This window comes from Curcuma longa, chromosome 9 (genome assembly GCF_044706935.1).
Source record: "Curcuma longa cultivar G26 ecotype Majalengka, Jawa Barat chromosome 9, ITB_CL_G26_1.1, whole genome shotgun sequence".
Taxonomy (NCBI): Eukaryota; Viridiplantae; Streptophyta; class Magnoliopsida; order Zingiberales; family Zingiberaceae; genus Curcuma; species Curcuma longa.
The window spans coordinates 11011534-11022584 of NC_133869.1; the positions used below are offsets into that span (position 1 = coordinate 11011534).

Genomic DNA, 11051 nt, shown 5'->3' on the forward strand with positions numbered 1-11051 from the left:
GACTTCCGCAATTAGTTAATTCAATCGAGTTATGGCAGCGAATGTTCGGTTATGGAGGTAGAAGAGGTTCTCGCCGGCCAGATCCTCCACCACGCGACGCGAGCGGGCTAGCGCGATCTGCCCCTGCTTCCTTCCCCGATCTAGATCTCTTCCTTGATCGGTCGGAGGGCATTGTTGGGTGCGATCTTGAGGTGGAATACGTAAAGAGAAGGCGGAGGGAGATGTTCAAGCTGCATCGCCACAGGTCCGACCGACTCGAGGAGAAGGCCCAGTTCAAGTTCTCCAGCCTGCAGGCTATCAAGGTCCTCTTCCTGTCCACCTCTCGGTTCTTGATCGGCACCATCTTTGCTTAATGCTACTAGAGAAACCCGTAAATAAACACAACTGATTCGACTAAAGTAATCAAATTGGGAAGGCGCTGCCTTGCTCTTGAAAGTTAGCTCAGATCTTGTTTCTTTAAATTTTCTTACAAAAACGTCCTTGAACTCTCATCCACAGTTCAAATTGGTTTGATCATGAAAGTAATGCATATGCACGTACAGCGAGTGTAGGTCTGTTCTCCAAATACCCATGTCAGTATAATCATCCTAGTCAATAGTCACTTCGTTAGTTATGTGGGTTTTTTCATGCTAACGAGATAATTAAGTGTACCGGTTTCCTATGTTAAGTGTACTAGAGGGATGGACTAGTGTACGGTAGATCATCGTAAGTGTAGGGATTCAATTGAAACAAAAGTCTAGGAACCTAGATGAGTCTTGGACAATAGTTGAAGGATCATCTTGTGTAATTACTGTTTCCTGTTATATGAATAGACTAGCAGTAGTTAGTATTGAGTACTTCAATGTTCAAACTTTGAGTTGCCCGTGTCCTTTTATTCAAAAAGGCTAGTGGATAAGCGGATTTATTAGTAGGCAATTGAAGTTGATTTCTGCTAGTTTTAACATTTGAACTCTTTTGATTTTCTTCTTGACCATTCGTTTTTCTCTTTCATTGTGTCCATATAGTACTTTTTAAAACCTAATTAGCTAAACTCAATTATATTCTTAATTATGCAAACAAAAAATCAGGTTACTGAGAAAACAATGATATTGCCATCATTCTGTGTGAAGGTATACTTTTTGTCTTAAAGTTTAAGAAACTTGAGCATCTATATCATGAAACCAGCAATATTTTGAACTGGAATAATTAAGTAATTGCACAAAGATGTTAGTTCTAATATGCAAGTCTTCCTCATCTATACTCTTTTTTTTTAATCTATCCTTCATTATATAAGCTGTGGGAATTTCCATTAAGATGCTTACTAATTGGAAGAAAAATCTGTATATATGTTCATTTATTATCAATACCATTTTAGATTTGTGAAAATCATTTATATTGTTGCATTTTAATCATACAGGTACCTAGAGGATGGGACCGACTCGTGTTCTCCATAGTTTCAATGGAGTCTGGGAAAGTTCTTGCTAAAACTGGCAAAGCTACCGTAAGAAGTGGGAATTGTCAGTGGACTGATGCAGAGACTCTATGGGTTTCTCAAGAAGATGCATCCCAAGATCTTGAAAAATGCCAATTTAAGATCGTTGTTTCCCTGGTCTGACTTGCTACTTTTATAGTGTTTCTCTACACAGTTTGTTTTGTCAATATGTGCAAATGATTTTAAGATCTCTATTGAATTCTGCACTCTGCCTTAAGTGGTCAAGTTTAAAAACTCAGATAGATTAACTTCTTGTGCAGGCTTCTTCTCGACCTGCTATTCTTGGCGAGGTTATCTTAAGACTAGCAGACTATATGGGCAAAGAAGATTCTGGTCTTCTCTTCCTTCCCTTAAAGAAGTGTGATGCTGGCACTACTTTACAGGTAAAAGCTACTAAGCCTAAATTATATGATCTTATTATGTTACAAACACTGCAGAATTTTTGTTTCCCTTGAGAATGCAAGAACATTCATAGATCCTAAACTTTATTGAAAATTTACTGTTTTGTATCATGGAAACATAACAACACTTTTGAATGAATTGACAAATGTGCTGATATCATACTATGCTGAGGGTGGTTGACTGATTTTTGGCTACTCAACTGTCAGATCCAAGGCAAAACTTAAGAACTGGATGTATGTTGATCTCCAATATTTGTTGGTTTAAGCATTAACTGAGTAGTTCACTTGTCAAAGTTCTGTGTAAATAATATTGTTACAGGAACTGATCTTTCTTTAAAGTTCAACTCCTCACTATTATTTTATATTCTTAAGAGCTACTTCATGCTATTTCAGAAATCATCCAAAACAATGTACATTCTTAAAGCATTGCACCTAAAATCAAATGCATTCTAAAAAGTAGCAAATAAAATAATAAAATGGAAAAAATATACAATTTAGTTATTGTAAAACAATATAAATGGACAAAAATATTGATCATAAGATTAATACAAGAATGAAAGATCCATAAGTGATGCTAGTCCGATAACCTAGAGATAATACTTGTACCCCTCGTTTCATTTACTTACCTTTCCAAGAACTTTCAAATTATGCCAAAGACAATTCCTAATCAGCAACCACCTTATACCTTTGGGGAACATTCAAATATCACTGAACACAACCCAATCTTGCAATTGCTACTAATCTTAGCTCGTGCAATGAATGAACCTTAAAACAAACTGAACTAAATAAACATGAAGAATCAAGAAGTATTGAGACTCCTTTTTCTAAATGACATAATGCTTGTAATAATTCTATTTACACATGCACTAGTATGTGTCGTTTTAAGTCACCTATGGATCTTAAGCTTGGTGGTCTACTAATTTTATTTTGTTGCCTGTCTGTTTCTTCTAAAGTGAGAGTTTAGCTGATCTCAAGAAGGATGCTATAAAGTGCATGTGATGCACCTTTTAGAGTAAATGTGTGCAATGAGATATTATATCTTTATGATGCATGAGCACTTAAAAACTCCAAGAGCTTTCAGGTCCACTCCATAAACTCATACTATGAGAAAAATTGATTAATGCCTATTATTTGATATTTTGACCTTCCAACTAACTATAACATTAGTCTTATTTTTCACTCAAACGACAAGAAACTTGTTCATGTGTTTGTTTATAGCACTGTTGTTATTTTTCAGAAAAGGAGTGCTATATATATTTATTGCACTATTTTAGTTGTTTATAGCACTCTTGTTATTTTTCAGAAAAAGGAGTGCTATATATATTTATAGCAGTATTTTAGTTGTCTGGAACTAATAGATGTCATTTGTATGCTCAAACGGTTGCACCCACTTTGTGTTTCTGATTTTTTTATTGACCACTTATTTTCCTTTCTTCCCTTCTTCAAACCACACAACATGTACCCAGCTGTGATGTCTGAAGCCACAATGTTTGTTTGTCTGTGAATTATTGACAATGACAATACTGTTCTTTTTTCCTATATTTCTGCAGGTTAAGATTCATTATTCTTCCCCAAAATCAAAATTAAGGTTCAATGGCTCTTTGGCTTGCAAATCCAGATTATGTTAAGTATTTTGTTCCTATAGATATTGCTAACTGTTTATTTTCTTCAGAGTCAGGCAATCTTGGAAAGAAATGGATTTATATCCCAAACATCGAAGTAATACTGATGATTTGGATGGCAAGTCACATGGATCTGACCATAGATTCAATAGTAGTGTTAGGGATCCAAGTAATCAATTGAGCAATACTTATCCAGAGGAACCTGCAGATATGGTATGCTTCTCGTGCACATAGTTACTATTGTCTTACAAACATTAGCTTTCTGCTACAAGTTTCCATTTACTTTTTTTTATTTGGCAACATTGGACAATACTAGGAGATTGATGCATCTTTGTCTGTAGGTGCTAGTTACTATTATTTATTATTCATATGAATTCTTTGATATATCTACATTATAAAGAACGGAACTTCTACCATCCTTTTGTCCCTCCAAATCTTCAATAGTTGGCTCAATTTATGAAAATAATGTTCATTTAATTTGTTCGACTTCCATCATAAGAAAAAACTTTGACCAGATTGTATATATTTGGTTTCTTACTAGAAATTGAGTTTAGATCTAGAGTAGACTTGTCCAAAAACTTGTTAAAGAGTTTGGCTTAACCCAATTCCTCGAATAATTCATCACAGTCAGGACTATGAACTTATCTTTCTTTGGTGACTGCATTTAGTGCAGAACTTGCAAGAGTAATCATGCTTTTTGACAAAAAATACATATGTGGAGGACGGTATTTTCAACACAGCTCATAGTGTCTTTCAATTTCATCCTTCTAGTGAAATAGCATTGATATGACTGGAAGGTGACCTGTTCAGTGCCCATTGCTGCCCTATGAATGAGGTTAGATGTGAGATCATTTCTCTCAGGAAACTCACCAATCTTGATAGCAGGAAATTAGGTTAACTTCTTGGTTTAAAAATGGTCCTCATTTCTTGTGGTACCGCCATCTATATGTTATTTTATTCAGCTAGAATAACTGCTGTATTCAGTTTCAAGAGCCAACAACTTCCTCAGCTGTGTCTGTGGTCTTGCAAATGGACTAATTATATATATATATATATATATAAAGGAAAAGAAACATATCAGATAACATTTTACAGTTGGCTCTTCAACACTAGAACTTTGGTCTCCTTACATGTGTATCAGTTTTCTTCACTTGAGTTCTATGTACATTGTTCCCTATGTGATGGTTTCTCACTCCCTGCCATATCATCTGTATCTTCTTGTGAGCACCTTTCTTCACCCTGCAAAAATGGGATCTTGACTGACCCTCGATGGATTTCAACTGAGGCTACTGTTATATTATCCTACTACTTTCACTTTGGTTAATGAATTTTTTTCTCTCTTTGGTTGTTTTTTTTTTTTTTTGCATAATCAATGTATTTTATAGGATACCTACTTCTCAGCATCAGGGTCGCATTGTAGTACTGATTCAGGGGATAGCTTTGGCAGGACAGATTCTTCCCCTAAAAACAGCTTAAATGGGAATGGGGGGAAATGTGCCGGAATGCAAGGTTCAACAGGTTCCCACATTAATGCAACTAATGGTGCAAGTCCTATGCGAGAACTTATAGGATCAAACCCATCGTCATTCAACTCTAGGTCCTCAGGTTCCTCAGTACACAATAGTATGACCTCACGGACGTCGAATGATAGATTTACAGCACCATCACTGAAGCAATCTGATGCTTCAAAAGATCTTGTTGAAGCTGCTGAAGAAGAAATAGAGGAACTCCATGATGAAGTTAAGATGTGGGAGAGACATTCTAGGCAATTGAAGCTTGATCTTGAGAATTTAAAGAAGGAAATATCTGAGAAATCTAAGCATCAAACAAACCTGGATAGGGATCTTTCAGCTGCATATAGTGAATGTGATTCTTTGAGGTTAGAAGTTGAACAACTGAAAGCTGCACTACAGAAGTTGACGTTGAAAGATTCAGATGTTGGAGTTGTGAAGGGTGAAGGTATGCATTATGTACAGAAGGAGCTGGAGGATGAGCTGAAATTTCAGAAAGATGCCAATTCTGATTTAACTCAACAGTTGAGGAAAACACAAGAATCAAACATTGAGCTTCTTTCCATCCTTCAGGAATTAGAAGAGATTGTAGAGAAACAGAGGTTGGAGATAGCTGACCTGTCACGAAAAAACCAAATAGATGAAGATGAACAACCCAAGAATACAAATTCTCCAGATAATCAGGTTGAATGGGAGAGAAAACTAGCACAGAAAGAAGATCAAATTCTTATGCTGGAGGAAAGGTTATCCAACATCATGAAGAATCAGGGGCACAATGGAATCTATTCTGATGAAATACGAGAAATTGAGGTCCTTAAAGCTAAAATAAATGATCTAGAAAGGGATTGCACTGAGCTTACTGATGAAAACCTAGATCTTATTTTTAAGTTGAAGGAATTAAGCAAGGATACTTCAAAGGAGCCTCAAAATATGGAAAAGAAAACCAAACCCAACGGTATTAATGTAGATGAACTTCAGTCTCAATTGTTGCTAAGGGAACAAGAGATGGATAGACTCCAACAGTCTAACTGGGTATTAGAAGATCTTATTTCCACTATTCAAAAGGAGAAATCCCAAATGGAAGAAGAGTTGGCTTCTGTGCGTAAAGAATGTATAGATTCTATAAAACACTTGCAAGATGTGGAGCATGATTTGGAAGTGCTTACAGGTAGCATGGAATTGCATTCTTCTGCTGATAAAACTCTTGAAAGAAGGTTGGCAGAGCTCGAAAGAAACAAAAATGAGTTAGAGTTGTACATAACTCGGATAGAACAAGAAAATGTTGAGCTATCAGAAATTGTCTCTGGTTTAGAAGCCCAGCTAAGATACCTAACGAATGAGAAAGAATCTATCCGATTGGAACTAGAAGATACAAGCTCACTTGCTGCTGATTTGAAGAATGAAGTTAAACATCAAACAGCGGAAATGGAGATGAAGAAAGCAGAACTAAAACAGAAACTACAAGAGACAGAGAACCGCCTATCAGAAGTGTTAGAGGGATCTGATCTTTTAAGTCGATCAAACTCAAAACTGCAGGCTACCATTGAAAGTCTTACTGAAGAGTGCAGTTCTCTGCACAAGCTAACTGAAAAGTTAAAGAGGCAGGAGCTAGAGTTGCATCGACAGGTTACACTTCTCGAGGTTGAATTGGATGAAAAGAGAAATGATTTCTGTAAGCAAGTTGAACTATTAGAACTGAAGCTTGCTTCGATTCAAACAGGCACTGAATCAAAGGAGAAATCACTGCTGTCCCAACTCGACCAAATTTTGGAAGAACACAAGGAGCATGGAGAAAGAATAGCGAAAGCACACATTTTGTTAAATAAGATTGAATTAGAGAAAGCAATTGAAATAGAAAATCTTGAGAAAGAGATAGCTAACCTTACCATGCAAAAGTCCTCAAATTTTGGCTACTTAGAAAAAATGGCATCAGACGCAGTGCATGAAGTGTCTGTCCTCCGTTCTGATAAAGCTAAACTTGAATGGAATCTTCAAGAAGCCAATTCAAAAATAAAGCTTTATGAGGCTGACTTGCAGAATCTCCATCAAGATTCTGAGAATAAGATAGCAGGATTACTAGATTTACTTAATGCTTCCAAACAGAATGAGGAAATGCTAATGGCTGATATAGGGCACATTCATCAGGCAATTGACAGTGTTAAGTACAGTGAAGAGAAATATATAAATATGGAGAATGAAAGAGAATTGAATATTAAAGCTTCTCAAGCAGTTGAAGTGATTCCCACATCAACTGTTCAAGTGAAAAAATTAATTCATCTTCAGAATTCAATATTGGGCCTTAAAAACTCTTTTGATGATGCCAACTCTGAAAAGCAGAAGTTGGTAGGTCTGTTGAAGTCATTATCTGAAGAATATGAAGAACTGAAGGGAGAGAAAGAGTCCTTGACTGAGAGAGTGGCTAATATGCTAAAGGCTACATCTAACAGTGAAGAGGATAGGCACAACAGGATGGTCTTGGAAGAAAAAATTTTGCTATTAGAAAATGATTTGTCGCTAAAAGAAGCATCATGCACTCAGGAGGCAGAGTTGAAGAACGAACTTAATCTGTTGAAACAGACAAATAGTGAATACGAAAGAAAGATTGAAAGTCTTGAGCAGGAGAATCATGAGCTGATGAATAAAATGCAGACAGTGGAGAAGGAACTCATGCTGCCAAGAACATCCCTCCAGCAGGAGAAAGTGAGCAGTTGTTAACCATTTTTCTTCTTCCATCCTACATTTGCAATTTTAACGAGAGACATTATAAAGTCATTTTGATTTACCAGGAAGTTAATCATGGTCCCGAGATTTCAACTGAAGCTGAAACTCAGGATGCGGAGGCAAATAGAATGGACCAAATACAACTTAAAAGGTAATATTTGAACTTCAGAAGGATTTCCTCATCTCTGATAAGTTTCTTTTTGAAGTCTCCGTTTCAATTTATCTCCTACAACTTGTTTACCTAAATGGATGAAAGAAACAAATTTTACCAACCAAAAAAAAAAAAAAAAAATCTGTCCATGTGCTATAGAGTTTCTTTCATTCTAACCTCTTCCCTCCTATCATCTACATGAGTAAATAAAACACAGAAGTGCACACTATTATCAGTCCAGACACCTTATCCAGCTTGCCATCGAGATAGAGGGACTGAAGTATGGCCCCTCTGATGCTCGGGCAAGACCCTTTTTGGATTTCAGTTCCCTCGTATCCTCGGGTAAGTAAGGTATTGGATCTAGGGAGGAAAATAATGGGGACCAAGTTCAAGTCTGTGTTCTATCCATGAATGACTCTATTCCCCAATGAACGGAGCCCTTCACGGCTCGCCTTATTGTGCATTCTCCATTGGAACCACAGTCATTTGATGGCAAGCTACAATTTGACTTCTTCAATTGAGATTATTCCTAATTTTAGGTTCACCGTTTACAGGGCTGTCGCAGAGAAGCAAGCTGGCCAACCCGACGTTCCTGACAAAAATGTAAATGCCGACTCCGAAAGAATATCATCTTTAGAGACGGAGCTGAGGGAGATGAGAGAGCGGTACCTTCACGTTAGCCTCCAATACGCTCAAGTGGAAGCTCAGCGCGAAGAGCTAGTAATGCAGCTTAAATCTGTGAAGAGGGAGAAGAGGTGGTTCTCATGAAACTGGCTGGTTCAAATTCTTTTCCTTGTAGTTTATATATATATATTTTTGCTATCATTCATTGGCAGGAAAATTCGATCATTTCTTCGTCAAACTATCACAAGAATGCGAGTAGTATCTGGGAGAAAAATAAATAGTCTTTCTGTTTACTGCAAAAAAAAAAAAAAAATTATACTTGAATTGCCATAATTTGTACAATGCAAGTCTTGTCTCCTTGTTTCTCCATTGCAAAGTGTTCATCATAGTTAACAAATGTATACTCATTTTACTCTAGAAGATTTACAATCTATCCATAGAATCTTTAATTTTGATACAATGACATCGTAAAATCTCAACTTCGTCTTTCGCAAGCTCATAGCTTGTTTGTGAGCCGTTGATCGTGACCACAACCTCGCGATTGACTATGACTTTAGTGACCAAGAGTGTATTCGGTATGATATTTGTCCATTTTGGGCATATATTTTTACGATTTTATTTTTGAGTTTTACTCAAAATGTTTCATAGTAATATAAATATCTTCATCTTATAATTTCAAGATCTTTTTCATGTATTTTTAATGTAAAACTTTGATTGTATCTCAACAATTTGATCCTAACAAATCCCTTACTAGGAGCTTCTAATCATTCCTTTGTGAGGGTCCTCACATGACAGATTTGTTCTGATACCACTGTTAAATTTGATGGAATTCATATATATTCTCTAAAATGGTATGATATTGTCCACTTTTGACTTACATCTTCATGATTTTATTTTTAGGCTCTACTTAAAAGGTCTCATATTATTTTTCATGTATTTTTAATGTCATGTATTTCTAATGTGAGATTTGATTGTATCTCATTTTTGTAAAAAGGTAGTCGGTCCGTTCCAGTGGTCTTACATGGTCGGTCTCGATGACCATCTGTGAAGAGGTAAATCGAAAAACTATTGTTGATTACGACGGAGAAAGGTATTGCTTGGTTTCATCGAGATGTCGACTTGATTGTATCCCAACACTATAGGCAAAGTAATTTGATTTTTTCTTTTTACAGTGATTTTTTATCTATATGATTATCCATCCCTTTGTATTTGCTCGTTAAGTGTTCTCCACAATTTTTTTGACCCAAAAAATACCACCTAACAAGCCATCTAGTGGGCCCAGCCCAGCCCATTCCAACCCACCATCCGGACGAGATAATAAGAGACACAAAATGAGGGGATAAAGTTCCTCCTCCTCCAGCTCCAAGGCCAAATCCACCGCCGTCGGCGCCGCAGTAGATCGGAGTAGCTCCACATGGCCGTGTCCCTGAGCACCCGTTTCCTCCCGTCGCTCTCCTCCCCGAAGACGCCGGCCCCGAAGCTCCTCCTCCCCTCCCAGGTATCAATACAATCCTCTTCCTCCTCTTCTCTCTCGTCGACGTCCCCGCGATTTGATTTGCGGTTCGGTGGGGGGCTAATCGCGCAGGCGGGCGGTGGGCGGTGGAGTTGCCGGAAGAAGGGCGGGGTGCACCCGGAGTTCTACGAGGACGCGAAGGTGTACTGCAACGGGGTGCTGGTGATGACGACGGGCGGGACGCAGCGGGAGTACTCGGTCGACGTCTGGTCCGGCAACCACCCGTTCTACCTCGGCAACCGCTCCGCCCTGGCGGTGGAGGACGACCAGGTGGAGAAGTTCCGCAAGAAGTACGGCCAGCTGTCGTCCCTCATGGAGATCCCCGTCCTCAAGCACGGAGAGATCGTGCTGCCCCAGAGGAAGAAGGCCGGCGGCAAGGGCAAGGGCAAGAAGTGACCCATCGTTCGCTTTCCCCCAATTCGTGGCCTCCGACCAACAAAGCTGCCGCCTTTCACTTGCTTTTGACCTTGTTCTTGATCGATTATCATCGTAACTATTGATAGATCTCCTCTCTGCTTGTTTGCCAAAAAATGGTGGAAAAGATTTCGCTTCTATTAAAACAAATTGTAGCTTGCTATTATGAGCTTCGATTTTCTCTTCAACCGAACAAATTTGATGGTTTTGAATCGAATGATCAGTTGAACTTGAAGTGATTAGAGATTGGTTGGAATAGTAATTGACGTGGCGGATCCAGATTAGTTTTATGTGGTAGGGACGGTCAAGATATGAGCCGTATCAAATCAGAAAGTCAATAGTCAATTTTGGACTAGTGCTTCCATCTCATCTTAGTAATCTCGACCTCTGGGTCGTCCCAAACTAACCAATCTTGGTCTCTTAGTCGTCCCGACTTGAGATGGGTCTTTTACCTATTTCAACTTGAACCATCTCGGTCTCTCAGCCATTTCTCTTGGTTTCAGTCATCTTGAGCTCAGCCGCCTCAATCATACACTCTCTTTCAGTCATTTCGATCTTGACTATCTCGATCTCTCGGCCATTCCGACTTGGAGCATCTCGGTCTCTCGGTCACTTGGCCATCT

At 38.2% G+C, this 11051-nt stretch overlaps 2 protein-coding genes across 2 annotated transcripts; both read left to right on the forward strand.

Annotated features, from left to right (window-relative positions):
- The first annotated feature begins 100 nt into the window (after positions 1–100).
- On the forward strand, positions 101–8773 carry LOC141834972 (uncharacterized). Its single transcript, XM_074722377.1, has 8 exons — positions 101–302; positions 1397–1588; positions 1732–1854; positions 3423–3460; positions 3545–3707; positions 4880–7705; positions 7792–7877; positions 8432–8773. The coding sequence occupies exons 1-8, from the start codon at positions 222–224 to the stop codon at positions 8643–8645; spliced, it is 3723 nt and encodes a 1240-aa protein (XP_074578478.1). The 5' UTR covers positions 101–221; the 3' UTR covers positions 8646–8773.
- Positions 8774–9844: 1071 nt separating this feature from the next.
- LOC141835201 (large ribosomal subunit protein bL31c) lies at positions 9845–10594 on the forward strand. Its single transcript, XM_074722632.1, has 2 exons — positions 9845–9999; positions 10087–10594. Exons 1-2 carry the CDS (start codon positions 9916–9918, stop codon positions 10408–10410), a joined length of 408 nt encoding a protein of 135 aa, XP_074578733.1. The 5' UTR covers positions 9845–9915; the 3' UTR covers positions 10411–10594.
- The last annotated feature ends 457 nt before the right edge of the window (positions 10595–11051 follow it).

Bases quoted from the DNA above. Each gene is read 5' to 3' on its own strand.
- LOC141834972 (XM_074722377.1), top strand. From the start codon at position 222: ATGTTCAAGCTGCATCGCCACAGGTCCGACCGACTCGAGGAGAAGGCC. The intron at 1,855-3,422 runs GTAAAAGCTACT...ATATTTCTGCAG, and splicing joins ATGCTGGCACTACTTTACAG to GTTAAGATTCATTATTCTTC. The intron at 3,708-4,879 runs GTATGCTTCTCG...TGTATTTTATAG, and splicing joins CAGAGGAACCTGCAGATATG to GATACCTACTTCTCAGCATC.
- LOC141835201 (XM_074722632.1), top strand. From the start codon at position 9,916: ATGGCCGTGTCCCTGAGCACCCGTTTCCTCCCGTCGCTCTCCTCCCCG. The intron at 10,000-10,086 runs GTATCAATACAA...CTAATCGCGCAG, and splicing joins AGCTCCTCCTCCCCTCCCAG to GCGGGCGGTGGGCGGTGGAG.